The sequence below is a fragment of the Periophthalmus magnuspinnatus genome, chromosome 21, assembly GCF_009829125.3.
Source record: "Periophthalmus magnuspinnatus isolate fPerMag1 chromosome 21, fPerMag1.2.pri, whole genome shotgun sequence".
In the NCBI taxonomy this organism is placed as follows: Eukaryota; Metazoa; Chordata; class Actinopteri; order Gobiiformes; family Gobiidae; genus Periophthalmus; species Periophthalmus magnuspinnatus.
Window position 1 is genome coordinate 6450126 of NC_047146.1, and position 16822 is coordinate 6466947.

The 16822-nt window shown below is 42.3% G+C and overlaps 2 protein-coding genes across 10 annotated transcripts in view; one reads left to right on the forward strand and one right to left on the reverse strand.

The window, feature by feature from the left end:
- Positions 1-1845, forward strand: part of caska (calcium/calmodulin-dependent serine protein kinase a) — a 160292-nt gene extending 158447 nt beyond the window's left edge. For all 9 annotated transcript variants that reach the window (XM_033986390.2, XM_033986391.2, XM_033986393.2 and 6 more), the window contains one exon: positions 869-1845. In XM_033986390.2, the coding sequence (XP_033842281.1) occupies positions 869-1045 (177 nt within the window). In that variant the 3' untranslated portion in view covers positions 1046-1845. The remainder of the gene's footprint in view (positions 1-868) is intronic.
- Positions 1846-4543: 2698 nt separating this feature from the next.
- nyx (nyctalopin) lies at positions 4544-9548 on the reverse strand. Its single transcript, XM_033987202.2, has 3 exons — positions 9267-9548; positions 6694-6998; positions 4544-5691 (listed from the first exon to the last, which is right to left on the reverse strand). Exons 1-3 carry the CDS (start codon positions 9534-9536, stop codon positions 4887-4889), a joined length of 1380 nt encoding a protein of 459 aa, XP_033843093.1. The 5' UTR covers positions 9537-9548; the 3' UTR covers positions 4544-4886.
- Between the last annotated feature and the right edge of the window lie 7274 nt (positions 9549-16822).

The window sequence follows — 16822 nt, forward strand, 5'->3', positions numbered from 1 at the left end:
AGTGGAAATCTGTTTTGGTTTGAGGTTTTTGTACATGTCTCACACGCCTTTGCACTTGTTTTTGCACGCTGCATGCTTTTATTTTGGTATTTTTGTCAGATGCCAAGGTGGTGCCGATCGCTGACAGTAAGTAAACCGTTACGGGATGTGTTTGGATTGTCTTGTGTTAGTGTTACGAGTAAATACACAACTGAACATTTACGCACACCACCTCAGTGTTTGGACTACACCTGGACTAGAACCAGGACCAAACTGAGTCTAGAGCAGCAGGGGCGTTTCTAAGGAGTGGCCGAGGGGGGGGCACAGGACAAGTTGGACCTAAGACAGTATCTGGGTAATAAAATACAGTAAAATGTGTTAATTTTACTCATAAATCACACCAAATTATAACAAAATAAAGTAAACAGACCTAAATATTTAAAATTATTCTTAAAAGGGAGACAGTAGCTCTGTTGGTAGAGTGTTTGTCCACAGATCTGAAGGTTTGTGGTTCAAATCCCGCTCTTGACCCACAGGTTGGCAGTGCGATTCCAGCTCCCACAGATGAATGCTGCTGTTGTGTCCTTGGGCAAGACGCTAAACATCCCACTGACAAACTCCAGTGTCTTTGTACTGGTGTATGAATGAGTGGTTCATCCTTGAAGTAAAGCGTTTTGAGTGCCTTCCACAGTGCTAAATTTAAACATTACCATTGACGTTATTATAAAAAACAAAGAATATGAAATGTAAGAGTTTTGGGTCGACCTTAGTGCCAACCTAGGACCCCGCCCCAGTGAGTTTGGACACGCCCCTACGCATCAGAACTAACTAAACCAGGAGAACTGCCATAATCTTACACAAAACTAATGCCTTATCTCTTCTCCTGCAGGATGAGTCCCTTCAGCGGCTGCAAAAAGAGTCTGAAATCCTCCAAAAGACATACGCTCACTACTTTGACCAGACTATTATCAACAACGAAATAGACGAGACCATAAGGCACCTGGAGGAGGCCGTGGACCTGGTCTGCACGTCCAGCCAGTGGGTGCCTGTGTCCTGGGTTTACTGACCGCCATCGCCTCCTTCTACCTTAACGCCAACGAATTTCCTCTTCAAACTTCGAGAAGAAACACCAGAACTCACGGAAGAACTTAACACTGCACTTGGACGGAGAAATGCTCTGTGAATACAACCACAGCTATAGATCGAAATTTACTCCAAAACGCTGCGCAAAAACACGTACGGCAGCCCCCTACAGACAACCTAGTCATGATGTTGTATAAAATAAATAACGTGAATATTGTCATGTCTGTACTAGCTACGAGGCAACATTTTTGTAGATGTGTTTCTGAAAGAGACAGTACCGTGTCCCCCGCCCTGTTTTTCCATCCATCGTAGTCTTTGAGCCCATTCACAAAAAGACGACGTCAGTGGACTATAACTCCCAAGTAAAAGCACACAGACACTGCAATGTCTCCAAAATCCTCATCCGTTTTCCATTTTGACGAGCTGTTCATTCACCCGCGGTTCCACCAGACACGTACTGTCTCTTAATAAACCATGCATCGTTAGCGATTTGAATGAGATTATTGTGCATGTGGACATTTGCAAGTATCCAAGCCAATCAGTCAGTCAGTGTTCCCTGTGCCCCTGTGTTAAACCGAAAGAAAAACAAGAAGAAAACATATTTTGACACATTCCAGCAGTTTGAAGGACTGAACTCAGCCACGACAAAGGGAGAAAAAATAAACGGGACTGGCACCTATGCACATCCCATACTCGCAAATGGTTCGAAAAAGAGACACACATTTCTAAGCATTGATCATGTAGTGAGATGTGTTTGTACAAAATAAATCAAGTTAAAGTCTGGGTTCCTTGTTTTGATTATTTTTTTTTATTATTATTTGGCATTCAGAAAGCTTTAAAATACTCTTACAACCCTACTACGTATTTGTTGTATGTAAAGTTACAAACGGGACAGCGCTATCATCTTTGCTGTTCCTCAAGATTTCATAAAACTCCAGTAAAAAAAAATCACAAGAATAACCTCAGTGATGTTATAGATGGGCAGGGGCGGCGCCAGTGGGGGGGCTTAAGGGGGCCCTAGAATGGTCAATGCGCCCCCATAGCTCCTCCAAAGATTTTTGTCCCAGTTTGGAGTGAAAATGTTCAAAATGAGACTCCAAAAAAAGGAAAAAAAAATCCATATTAGCTTTTGTAAATCAATACAGGAAGCTAACTACATTTAAACTTTAGTGTGGACGCACACTGACGACCTTAGCCCCCCCCCCCTTTAACTTCTCCAACCAAAAAAGTCTGGCGCCGCCCCTGCACATAATCCTGTCACGATAACTTTTGAAGGGCGATGTATAAACGATAAACAATATTAAAACCAAATAAGCAGAATTATCCCCCCAAAAAGTATTCTAAATGTACAATATTGTTGAAAATATGAGCTGAAATGAATAAATTAACCACATCACGCAACAGTTAAGTAGTCAGTTTGTGTTCAGAATCCAAAATCTACAGCTCAAATAGTGTCATAATTCAGAAAAGTAAGAAGTAGTACATAGAAAAAGTCCCTATGGTAAATACCGACCCCAAAAACAATTGTCCCGTCCGTCATAAACTGAACGATAAGTCGATATAGTAATTATAGCGACAGGCCTTCGTCGCGGAGCCAAACCACACGACCACACGCGCATAAAAGAGTGGGATCCGAAGCGCACCAGTCTTCCCAGTTCTTCTAAGTGAAGCCTAATCCCACATTAAAGGGTGAACGGACACTGGCAGATTACGATGACAAAGGTCGAGGCCTGTGCACTGAGCTAACAATTTAAACAGGACTTTGATTTATCTTTTATACCACACAAACGTTTCAACACGCCGTCTCATTCAGGGTTTTTTTTTCTTAATTTTTTCTACTTTCTACATGTTGTTTACGCACAGAAAACATCAAATCTATGAAGTAACATGGTGCTTATGGAATTATGCAGCAAATAAAAATGCTATTATTTTTTATATTTTATTTCAAATCCTCAAAGTATTTCAGTTTTTTTCTTTACTACATAATTCTATATATCTTGCTTCATATATCTGATGTTTTCTGCATGTATCTAAAATGCAGAAAGTAGAAAAAGTAAAAAAAACAAAACACAAAAAAGCATCAAATGAGAGGGCGTGTCCAATTTTTTAAACTTTAAACCGGTAGCATATATGGATATAACATTGGGTTCTGTTCTGGTTCTTAAATAAACTGGTGGAGCAAAGTAACTCCAAACATCAGTAGCTGTCGTCTTGCTAAATGCGTCCATGGATGAAGTGTTTGCATTGAAGTCTATGGCATATGGCGGAGCTGCCGTCTGGAGAACGCGCAGCGGAGTCCAGCGTGTCCATAGGAACCAGCAGAGTCTCTCCATAACGCTGTATAACGCCACAGCGAGCCGCGACGCTAAGAAGATTAATGCATTTACGGAAAAAACTGGCACTCCCGACGTTACAGTTACAGGAGAGAAACGGCGGCGGAGAACATCTGCTCGGAGCCAACACTTCTGATCTGCTCGTTTTACACAGACACATGCGAGCGGTGTAAATGCAATTTCAGACAACACTAAGACTAAGATCTCTATGATTACCATTACGTAATATTAATTAAAAATGACCATTATGCAACAAATATAGATATTTCATCACATTTCAACAATAATCCACAGTTTCCTTTTGAGCCCTCGTGTAAAAAAGACCTGTAGCTTAAATCCTTGGCCGCCACAGACTGTGTAAAGACGTGGACTGAGCGAGTGCGACGTCACCCACAGCGTTCAGCTCCAGTCGAATGAAGCTCATCGAGGCTAGAGCAGGTATAGGGGCCAATTTGGAGCTTTAACCGCGAGTGTCATAGCAACCAAAGAGCCAATCAGGAACGAGGCTGCTGAAGGTAACGCCTCTTTCCGCCCGCACAACTAACATTTTAACTTTAGCGGCAGCAACCTCAGGGAAAGGCGCCTGATTTGTCCGTTATTAATGTTCAAATCTTGATTCACGGACAAAATAACGAAATAAAAACCCCAAAATGACGCGTCTGACAGCAGCAGTTACAGAGAAAGGAGCGACATTTTTTTTAACCTCCTAAGACCCGAGCTCGTGCATGACATGATTTATTAATTTCTCTTTGTTATTTGGGCTGATTGGACCTGATGAGCGTAAAAAAAACAATTATCTTTTTACATCATGTAGTTTCTGAGAAAAGTGATGTAAAACTAATGTCCTCATATGTGGACGTTTGAATCATTTTGATAAAACATCTGAATAATGATTTGCAAAAACTATTAAGACCCTGAACACAGCAACATTTGTCCTGAATGTAAAAACAAAATGAGAAACAACAATTGTGCGTCTCGGAACAATGTGTCTCACGTGAAGAGCTGCAGACAGGAGCAGGAAGACATGTGACTTTACAAAAAAATAAATATATTCTGAACATTCTAAACCCTTAAAAATATTCTAAATTGAACATGTTTGCATTGTTGCTGTTCTTTTACTTCTAAAAATTCGCATTGTGACCTAGACAACCCAGAATGTGTTGTCCAAATGTGTGAACGCCAGGTCCTAGGAGGTTAATGTAAAGTGGTTTGGCGTCGATGGAGCCGGGAGCGCACCCATGATCACTTCCTGTTTGTTGGTGTTGCTAGCGTGTTAGCCGTGTCCATTTATATACACAGTCCATGTCGGGCCCTCATGCTTCTCATATTTAACAGTCACACATGGTACAGTATAAGACACAGACCCAGCGCAGGTGGGATTTAAAACAGCTGCCTCAACACCGTCGTTCCATTTCTGACCCTGACCTTAACCATAATCCCGTTCTAACGACAAATATATAAACGCCAACCTCCAAACGCAGCCGCGGTTCTTCAAGTGCACGCCATGACGTCGTAGACACCGCTCACCGCCCACAGCAACGAGACCCAGACCCAGCCGAGGTCCGGTCCGTGCGTCGAGCCACGGTCAGACAACTGCGCCTCCTCCGACTCCTGCGCCGTCCCGTTCCTGAGGCTCTCCGAACTGTTCCCCATCTCCTCCTTCAGTTCCTGTTGGAGCAGCTTCGAAATCAAACTATTGAATTTATTTTCCGTAGTGGACGCGATCTCAGAGGAGGCCGTGGTCAGGTTCAGCTCTGCCGGATCAATGCAAGTGCCGTTGATTTTCGCGAACGCCACCTCGCTTAGATCCAGTCCCGCCACGGAGGACGGAGACGCGCACGGGATGTCCCTCACCAGTTTGTAGCTCTCCATCCAATCCTTTAACCACGCCAGGGAGCAGTCGCATTCCCAAGGGTTTCGGAAGAGATAGAGTCGACCCAGGAAGTAGATTGGCTGGAAAACGGCGAATGGGAGAGTGGTGAGGTTGTTGCTGTTCAAGTGGAGCGTGATCAGGCTGGTTAGGTTTTCAAACGTTCCTTCCTCGATGAACACCAACTGATTTCTGTCCAAATATAAGACTTCCAGTTCAACCAAATCACCGAACCACGTCTTGGATACGTTGGTGAGCTGGTTTCCTCCGAGGTTTAGCATTTTGAGGCAGCTGAGGCCTTGGAACGCCACCCGGGGGAGGCTGGAGAGGAGGTTATCGTTGAGGTAGAAGTTTTCCAGACGCACGAGATCCTGGAAGGCCTGGTCGTGGATCACGTTGATGCGGTTTTCCTGGAGGTTCAGATACCTGCCGTGGACAAAACAGTAGAGAAAAGACATGATTTTTGAAAGAGTCTTAACGGTTAAATTGGGTCACAACCAGAGCGGATCAATCAAACCTGTTGCTAACGCTAGCGGGAGTGACTTCGGGGAAAGAAGGCGCCTGATTTGTCTGTTATTAATGTTCATATTTTGATTTACAGACACAATAGTGAAATAAAAACACCAGGATCATGTAGAGCGGGTTAATTGGAGCCAGAGGGAATGGAGCAGGAGGCACGCCCATGATCACTTCCTACTTGTAACGCGGCGGCTAGCGGGTTAGCTATGTCCGTTTATGTTTACAGTCTATGGTCATAATGTAATGGCCGACACATTTTGTTGAATCTAATTGGAGACACGAAGTTAACTGGTCCAAGTGAGTCGCTTAAACGTTGCATCTACTGGTGTCCTTCGGTAAGACAAACATTAGTTCACAAACATTACCAACTCTGCGGAAGGGCATCTGGAGTAAAGTCTTGCCAAATTATATCTACGTGGAAGTGATGCGCAGTCAAACTAAGCTAATACTATTTAGAATTAGTCAAATGGATCAGATTCACTGACATTTTTAACCAATGTCCCAGTGTTTTCCAGATTGAAAGTTCAATTCCAGGCATTAACATCTCCATGGAGACAAGCAGAAAAGTTACATAAGGCACCTTTAAATCCGCCCTGTTGTGCTCGTGTCTCTAGAGTTCTCATTTCTGACACTCCTGGATCATTATGTTAGAATTTACACATTTTAAATCACAATATTCATCTAAAACGACTTAACAAAAGAAGTAAGTTCCCATTGGGCAACGTCACAGTGGGCGTGTCCCAGTGGAGGTGAAAACGGGGGTAGATCGACAAAATGGCGTCTTGAAAATAAGCGATTAAACATGAATCACTCCAAATACAACTTTGGGTGAGTAAATGAGAAGGAAACAACTATAACACGGCTAAAAACTCTGAAAAGTCCTTTAACCTCAGCTGGAACTGGACTCACTTGAGACTCCCCAGACCCAGCAGCGAGTTATACGCCACCGCCTCGATCTTGTTCCTCTCCAGGTAAATGTGCGTGAGGTTCTCCATGCCGCGGATCGCTCCTGGAATCCTCCGGAAGTTGTTCTGGAAGCAGAGCAGCTCCTTCAGGGCGATTTGCTCGATGAAAATGCGGTCGGGGATGTTGAAGAGGTTACAGTCCGACAAGTCCAGACGCAGCAGCTTCTTCAGGCCGGTGAACGTGCGAGTGTGGAGGTAACTGATGTACTCGTTGTGCGCCATTTTGAGCTCGAGCAGGTTGGAGAGTCCCTGTAAACAACGGGGAAAATGTTTTGAGTGACTGTATTCTGGTACTGTTACTTTTTCATTTGGTGGTATTGAGAATATTTAGCTTTTTTTGGTGAGGCAGGCGTGACGGGAAACACAGAACAAACAGTGAAACAAACATCCAGCTGTTTTTTTAATCCTGTGTTGCGTCTTTACCATATAATTCAAGTATATCTATAAGGGACTACTTCAAAAACTGCCAGAACACCTCAGCTACTCGTTTACCTTTGATACCAGATCGCACGACTGCATAAGGTTAAGAACAAGACGCACCAAAACTGAGACGGGAAAGAGGTTTTGAGCCGTTTTGTTTCACGAAAATGGAACATACTCCAAGGAAAAGCAAAACTGGACACTGCAACTCAACACATTTTCAAACTGTTCTTCCCGTCGCTGCCTTTAGAGTCGCAATATGACCTATATTCGATCCTGCAGTGGTGGAAGAAGTACTCAGTTTTGTCGCTGAAGTAAAAGTACAGACACTGGATCAAAAAATACTTGAGTGAACGTAAAAGTGTCTCATGTACCAGTTTAAAATGTGCTTAAAGAGTAAAAAGTAACAGTATTTCTCGCAGATTTTGAGTCTTATAAAGCTTCAAATGTGGTGATTTTGATAAACATTTGCGCTGAACATCTGTTTTTATTTGTATATTTTTGTTTTACTCAAATTATGAACGTGTTAAAAATAAACGATCAGCTTTTCCAGCAGCTCTCACGCAATAATAAAAAATACTGTTACTTTTCAGTCCAGTTGAGAAACAAAGCGCAGTGGAAAGTACAGACACTGCTCTCAAATGTACTGAAGTAAAAGTAAAAGTATCCACTGTAAAGCACCAGATACCTAAAAAAAAAAGTACTGAGCTTTACTACTTTTACTCCGTTACGCTCCACCTCTGCCGTCACGCACCAGTTCAACACATCACCGTCTCTTTATAACAATAGGAGCAAACGATCTAAAAATAACAGTCAAAGCTGATTAGCAGTCGGCTGGTTCAAAGGTTAAATAAACAATCTCTTTTTGAGAGGAGTGCTCACCAATCTGGCAACTCTAAAGAACTGTTCTGAGTTTATACAGTGAGCTGAAACAATGAAACAGTGAATATTATAAGCAACCGAAACATAAACATACACCACCAGTCAAACGTTTGGACACATCCTCTCATTCAGCTTTTTTTTGTGTATTTTTACTAGTTTCTGTGTTTTATATCCACACAAAAGACATCAGATATATGAAGTGACATATATGGAAAAACACTACTGAAAAAAATCATAACTCTTTTGTTTCTAAATATTTTTCTTTTATTTTTTCACAGCGTTTAGAACGACTCTTCCGACATTAATCTGAGCAAATCCAGCACCGAGGAACGAACCCTCATTGAACAGTGGTACTTTGAGTCACATGGGTCAAATTCACAAACCCAGAGGTGTTAAAGTCGACATTTTAACACCAGAGATGCCCCGAGCGTAAACGCCATTAAAGGAATAATAAGTGTTTTTCAAAGACAGGGGGCAGTATGTGATCTCCACAGACCTGACTAGTCCTGATTTCTTCCTGTGGGGCGATCTTAAAGAAAAGGTGTTTGTGAATAAACCTCAGACAATAAACGACTTAAAACGTGATATCGAGGATCAAATAAGAGACATAAGCCCGGAAATGCTTTAAATGTTATGTAAAGTGTGTTGGATCGGGCTGTTCAGGGCGAAAACGAAAATGCTGGACAGGTCATTAGGTCATTTTTACTTCCCCTCGTTTAAGTAGTGATAAGTTCAAGTGTAAGTGAACAATTATAACCGTATATATCGCCAAAAATCTCAGAAGGTTAGGTTTATCTACTGCTAAAATTTGGTGAGTATAACTTAAGAATTATAGGAGCAACTGAAGATTTAAAATTGTCTGTGACTTTTGGGCTGGTCTGTATATTTCAACCAAGCAAAACATGGCAACTTTGACCATTTGGATATAAAAAAAAAAAAAAAATGTATTCCATGTGTCTTATTGTGTATATTTGATGTGTTTTGTGTGTTTATAAAATGTAGAAAGATGGAAAAATAAAAAATAAAAAGACTTTTGACTGGTAGTGTCCGTTTATGTTTCAATTGCTTAAAAAAAATTCACTATTTTGTTGTTTCAAGCCAAGCCTAAGCCTATGAGGTTCCATATTGCCAGAAAATAAAGGAGTGAGTATGTCCAAACTTTTGACTTTGAACTGAATTGTCGACGTTTACTACATCGACACAACCGACACTTACCTTAAAAGCCCCCGGAGTGATGAAGGAAATGTTATTGTGGTCCAGGGACAGGGTCTTGAGGGAGGGCAGGGTCCCGAACGCTCGCTCCGACAGAAACTTGAGCCTGTTCTTGTCCAGGTTTATGGCCGAGGCTTCACAGGGGAACTCTTTGGGCAGCTCGGCCATCCCGGAGCGGTCACACAGGACAGAGCAGCTCCTCTCCGGGGTGCAGGTGCAGGAGGCGGGGCAAGCACGAGCACACGCCCACCGACCCGCCATCGCAACACGCATCAGGCAGAGGACGGACACTGGAGACGGGACAGATACAACCTCTCATTTCATGTTTGTTTTCTTTATTTTGACTAGTTTCTACGTGTTAAATCCACGCAGAAAACATCAAATATATGAAGTAACGTATATGGGATTATGTAGTAAAGAAAAAAGGTAAATAACGGTTTAAATATTTAGTAGAGTTATTTAAAAACTAAACAAACAGGAGTGTTAGTTTCAGTGTAGTTAGCTCCTCCCCTCAGACAGATATAGGGCAGTGTCCAGGAGTAATCTGGGTCATACCTGGACGACTCAGGGATTACACAATCATCTAGAGTTATTTCACTTTTTTTTTCTGTACTACATATTTCCAGATATCTTGCTTCATATATCTGATGTCTTCTGTTTGTTTAGAAAGTAGAAAGTAGTCCAGTCCAGTTTTGTGCCACGTTTTAACAAAATCAACACATGAATAATTGTAATTGTTTTGTGGAATTGTGTTTACATTCCAACACACTGGAAACTTGTGCGGAAAAAGCTCTTAACAAAAACTGGAATGTGTTTGTGTTTCAGCGCTAACAGAACACACAGTCAGGCACTGGTCACACAGAGCACAGCACTTCACACATGTGTCCTGTGCTCAGGTCTAGAACCAGGAAGTACTTCACACATGTGTCCTGTGCTCAGGTCTAGAACCAGGAAGTACTTCACACATGTGTCCTGTGCTCAGGTCTAGAACCAGGAAGTACTTCACACATGTGTCCTGTGCTCAGGTCTAGAACCAGGAAGTACTTCACACATGTGCCCTGTGCTCAGGTCTAGAACCAGGAAGTACTTCACACATGTGCCCTGTGCTCAGGTCTAGAACCAGGAAGTACTTCACACATGTGTCCTGTGGCTCAGGTCTAGAACCAGGAAGTACTTCACACATGTGTCCTGTGCTCAGGTCTAGAACCAGGAAGTACTTCACACATGTGTCCTGTGCTCAGGTCTAGAACCAGGAAGTACTTCACACATGTGTCCTGTGCTCAGGTCTAGAACCAGGAAGTACTTCACACATGTGTCCTGTGCTCAGGTCTAGAACCAGGAAGTACTTCACACATGTGTCCTGTGCTCAGAGACTTTAAAGCAGCTCTGGACCAGCACCAAAGAACATCTCCCACATGAGCCACATGAACCATCTCACATGAGGAGGACTAAACCAGGACTAAACCAGGACTAAACCAGGACTAAAGCAGGACTAAACAAGGACTAAACCAGGACTAAACAAGGACTAAACCAGGACTAAACAAGGACTAAACCAGGACTAAACAAGGACTAAACAAGGACTAAACCAGGACTAAACCAGGACTAAACCAGGACTAAACCAGGACTAAACCAGGACTAGGCCAGGACTAAAAAAGGACTAAACCAGGACTAAAGCAGGAATAAACCAGGACTGAACCAGAACTAAACCAGGACTAAACCAGGACTAAACCAGGAATAAACCAGGACTAAACCAGGACTAAACAAGGACTAAACAAGGACTAAACCAGGACTAAACCAGGACTAGGCCAGGACTAAAAAAGGACTAAACCAGGACTAAAGCAGGAATAAACCAGGACTGAACCAGAACTAAACCAGGACTAAACCAGGACTAAACCAGGACTAAACCAGGACTAAAGCAGGACTAAACAAGGACTAAACCAGGACTAAACAAGGACTAAACCAGGACTAAACCAGGACTAAACAAGGACTAAACCAGGACTAAACAAGGACTAAACAAGGACTAAACCAGGACTAAACCAGGACTAAACCAGGACTAAACCAGGACTAAACAAGGACTAAACCAGGACTAAACCAGGACTAAACCAGGACTAGGCCAGGACTAAAAAAGGACTAAACCAGGACTAAAGCAGGAATAAACCAGGACTGAACCAGAACTAAACCAGGACTAAACCAGGACTAAACCAGGAATAAACCAGGACTAAACCAGGACTAAACCAGAACTAAAGCAGGAATAAACCAGGACTAAACCAGGACTAGGCCAGGAATAAACCAGGACTAAACCAGGACTAGGCCAGGACTAAACAAGGACTAAACCAGGACTAAACCAGGACTAAACCAGGACTAGGCCAGGACTAAACCAGGAATAAACCAGGACTAAACCAGGACTAGGCCAGGACTAAACCAGGACTAAACCAGAACTAAACAAGGACTAAACCAGGACTAAACCAGGACTAGGCCAGGACTAAACCAGGAATAAACCAGGACTAAACCAGGACTAGGCCAGGACTAAACCAGAACTAAACAAGGACTAAACCAGGACTAAACCAGGACTAAACCAGGACTAAACCAGGACTAAACTAGGACTAAACCAGGACTAAACCAGGACTAAACCAGTAATAAACCAGGACTAGGCCAGGACTAAACCAGGACTAATAAAGGACTAAACCAGGACTAAACCAGGACTAAACCAGGACTAAAAAAGGACTAAACCAGGACTAAACCAGGACTAAACCAGTAATAAACCAGGACTAGGCCAGGACTAATAAAGGACTAAACCAGGACTAAACCAGGACTAAACCAGGACTTAACTAGGACTAAACCAGGACTAAACCAGGACTAAACCAGTAATAAACCAGGACTAGGCCAGGACTAAACCAGGACTAATAAAGGACTAAACCAGGACTAAACCAGGACTAAAAAAGGACTAAACCAGGACTAAACCAGGACTAAAGCAGGAATAAACCAGGACTAGGCCAGGACTAGGCCAGGACTAATAAAGGACTAAACCAGGACTAAACCAGGACTAAACCAGGACTTAACTAGGACTAAACCAGGACTAAACCAGGACTAAACCAGTAATAAACCAGGACTAGGCCAGGACTAAACCAGGACTAATAAAGGACTAAACCAGGACTAAACCAGGACTAAACCAGGACTAAAAAAGGACTAAACCAGGACTAAACCAGGACTAAAGCAGGAATAAACCAGGACTAGGCCAGGACTAGGCCAGGACTAATAAAGGACTAAACCAGGACTAAACCAGGACTAAACCAGGACTTAACTAGGACTAAACCAGGACTAAACCAGGACTAAACCAGTAATAAACCAGGACTAGGCCAGGACTAAACCAGGACTAATAAAGGACTAAACCAGGACTAAACCAGGACTAAACCAGGACTAAAAAAGGACTAAACCAGGACTAAACCAGGACTAAAGCAGGAATAAACCATCTTACAGAGGCTTTCAGGGACCAGCCTCCTGATGTAGTCCTGGTTTAGTCCTGGTTTAGTTCTAGTTTAGTACTGGTTTGGCCCTAGTTTAGACCTGGTTTAGTCCTGGTTTAGCCCAGAGTCAGGACAAAACCAGGACTAAACCAGGACTACACATGGGGAATCAGCATTGTAGTTTTTTGTAGTTAAAACCTGTCACAGTCTTCCTGAAGATGAGACAGGCCTGTACTTTGACAAATCCACTGATTTTAACGTCTTTCTTATTTCTTATGTCTTTCTTTGAATGACTTTGTGTTCCAGTTGTACTGCACAAATAAACTTGCTTTATCTTTGATTTCTGTAGTTCTGAGACTTTGTTACTTCAAAAATATAAATAAAATCCATCGTCCCTTTACACGTGCAGACAGTCCCAGCTCTAGTGTCATTATAAACAGAAAGAAAATAGAAAAGAAACACAAACTGACCAGTGAACGTGATGGTGGTCATTACTGTCGTCTCTCATATGGGACATGCCAGGATTAACACTGATCTGAAATACGTCGAAACAGATACTACAGTTATTAAAACATGTTTGAACGAGCATTTGATCAACAATAATAATCTAATCACAAATATAACAGTTTCATACCTTCACTTGTTCCCAGACGTCCATGTGTCACGTCCATTCTGTCCATCCCATATTAAACTGTGCCTGTTTAGAGCGTCAGCAATACAACCCTCACCCTCCAGAGCAACAATGTGTGTGCTCTACGTGTGTGTGTGTGTGTGTGCCATTATAACACACACCAAAAAGCCATCTCTTAATGGCACTCAAATCCCCTGGATGGAGGGATGAGGAGAGGCTGTTGGTGGGATTATAGAAGTAATGCGACGTTCCCAGATGCAGCAGACGAAGCGTGCGGTAACTTAGAGAGGCAGATTAGGGGTTCGGGCTCCTGCGCACGGTCAAGTTCAACGTAAAAAACTTAAAACACAAACGCAGATGTGAAACGGGGGGAGATTACAGAGTCGTTAGTGGTAAGACCTGATGTGTGGGACTAGATCGATACAATTTGCTGAATTAGTTTTACTACAGGGGACAGCACGGTCCAAAGAGCCCACGCGCCACTGTCCTAAAAACCCAATTCTGACAATGAGCAAACTTATACAACAGAGCTGCTGCGGCGACGGCGGGTCTGTGGGTTATTATGAAAGACTGAGACACATTAGAGACACATTAGACGGGACAGGTCGGCCTCGGGAACTGGGTGAACGCTGCACTCTGTGATTAATTTAAGATAAAGAGTAAACAAAACATGACTACTGTGTTTATATGCATTTAAAGATATATACTAGCGTCCTAAAATACACAAATATATGAAGGCAGGTCAGGGGCGGCGCCAGACTTTTTTGTTTGGAGGCAGGGGCGGAACCAAGAGGGGGGCTGGAGGGGCCGCTATCCTCTCCTAGAATGGTCACTGCTCCCCCCATAGCTCCCTCAAAGATCGTCGCTCCACTTTCAAAGCACATCCAGCTCGCTAAATTAACACAAGTGAGCTCGTCCAAACAAAAATGTCTGACTCCGCCCCGGGTTGGAGGAGCTAACCAGGCGGAGCTAAGGTTTTCAACGTGGGCGCTTAGTTAAAATGTTAAGTTAGAGCCTTTTAACAATGGCGTGCACCCCCACCCCGTACCAGGTGTTTGCAGTTTTAAACGATTTTAATGTCGTTAGTCCCTCCTGTAGTGATTTATAAAAGCAAATTTTGTTTTTTTAATTCAAGTCTAATTTTTAAACAACATTTTTAAAAATTAGATGCGAAAGTGGAGCAAAAATGTTTGGGGGAGCTATGGGGAAACATTGACCTTTCTAGACGAGGCTAGTTCATGATGACGTCACCTGAAGTGGTTTTTCTTCACCGCTGTGTCTCGTCAGGGTTCGTTAGCGGAAAGAAGCCAAAAGCAAAGGGCGGCCATTTTGAAAAATCTGAAATATAAAACATGAATTATTCCTGCACATTTCTTCACTTCTTTTCAAACGTTCAAATTTGTGATGCTTCTTTGAGAATCTACTACGTTCTAGAGAAAAGAAACTTGGGATTTCAAGAAGCAGCTCCTCTCTTTATGGTGTAGAAGTACTTTTTTTAAAAAACAATTTCCTAGTTTCTGCAGTGTTTGGTTAACTTGGCATTAAAAGGGATTAAAAATATTATGCAAAAGTGACTCTTGTGAGATTTCAGCCACGTTATAATGTTGCTTCCTCATCACAAACATACCTGGAGTTGTGTTTTGATTCACACATTAGTCTGTCTACAAGCTCAATATGTTCCACCTTGTGATGTCATGAAGTGGTAGTTTTCGGTTTACGTTCACAGCTTCCATTTACCTTTTGTTCAGTAGAGATTGGCAATTCCAGGTCTGAAATAATCCAAATGATTCTAGTGAAGGTGTGTGGAGTTTAAAAACACAGTGGAGCACTTCCTGTATTACACGATGACATCACAAGGTGGAACAGTGTTTCAGGTTGAGAGAAGACCTTAGTCTAAATATGGAGGGGTTTTGCATTAAAAACGTGCAAATGAAACAAAACAACTCCAGATCAGTTTGTGATGAGGAAACATTAGAACATGAATCTTAAAAAGGTCCATTTTGTGATCTAAATTGTGTAAAACGTGAGGTAAAAATAAAACAAATGACACGTTTGGGTGTATAAATGAAAGGTTTATATTTCAAAAAGAATTTCATCCAATCCATACCAAATTGAAATCCGCCGTCTGCGTGTCTTGCGTTTACAAGGCCACAGACCGCTTGCTACAGGTTTCCTCTGCACAACTACAGTAAACATGTATTCAGAAAACATGCTGGATTTTGCCAGATCATTTTGCATTCAAACATTTTTATTTTGGTAAAATCATACAATTGCACAGCTGAGTATTTCTCATGCAGTGCAGTAGCCTAGAAGCTAATACAGAAAGCAAAGTCTACATCTAAAGAGCTTTGGGTTCTTGACTAAACGTGGAACAAGTCAAGAACAGCCCCGCTCCACATCGAACCAGAACCTACAGCTTTCAAATATGCAAATACAACAATGAGAATTAACCACATGTTTGTTACTTTAAAGGATTGCCATGTGCCAGACATTCACTGGAAAAAATTCAGGTCAAATTAGAGAATCAAACATTAATGCACACGTTTGGAGACTCGTCACACTGCACTGATAATTCTTAGGAAAGTTAATCGCTTTTGAAAGCTTTATACCAAACCTTGGCAGATTTGTTCTGTTACATTTTTGCTCACCAATTCTTAATCTAGTCGAGATGCCAGGCTCCTTGACGAGGCCCTGGCACAGTTGTGGACACTTTGAGTCGCATGTATTTTAACATTAAAAAGCTCACACTACCCCGAAATAGAAATTTCACGCATACAGGTGACATTCAACATTCAAGTGCCAGTGTTTTTGTAATGTCTTTTGGTCAAGTTTCTGAAACTTTCAAAGAATCACTTTGAGGCTTACAAAAATAAATATTTGTCAAAAATGCTTAATAAATTACACAAAACTAGCAGCAAAAGTAGAATCTAGAAATCTGTGCAAATGGCTAAATTCCCGACTGCTAAATCCCCTGGTCCCAAATAAATCCTGGTTTGAGAACCCTTCCCCTTTTGTAAACAAGCTGCGTTTCTCCACAAACTCCTCACACACAATATTTGGAAGCTTAAGGACACATATTCAAAGACATCCATATAAAACTCTAGATGTGCAATAAAATAACTGTAAAACTCGATGGGCACAATGAAACAAGGGCCTACACCCCACAACGAAACAAGGGCCTACACACCAAAATCAAGTAGAACCATTCATCCTCAAGTTCTCATCTGCCAGTGCATCCGCGTATAGCTCAAAATCTTAGAAAAGTTTTCAAGGCACAACACCCAAGAAGAAAACTGGAGCGTCTGAGTTCCGCCCCGTCTCAACTGTCTCTGGCTTTGCCTCGCCAGAGACTCGTGGATTTCAAAGCAAACTTCTGGAGATCTGACAGTACTTAGTCTGAACAGGAAGTGGTCCAACCTGAACCCCAAAGAGACCCCCAGAGGTCAACTACACAGTATTGAAAA

Bases quoted from the DNA above. Each gene is read 5' to 3' on its own strand.
- nyx (XM_033987202.2), bottom strand. From the start codon at position 9,536: ATGCGTGTTGCGATGGCGGGTCGGTGGGCGTGTGCTCGTGCTTGCCCC. The intron at 6,999-9,266 runs GTAAGTGTCGGT...CGTTGTTTACAG, and splicing joins TCACTCCGGGGGCTTTTAAG to GGACTCTCCAACCTGCTCGA. The intron at 5,692-6,693 runs GTGAGTCCAGTT...TGTCCACGGCAG, and splicing joins CTGGGTCTGGGGAGTCTCAA to GTATCTGAACCTCCAGGAAA.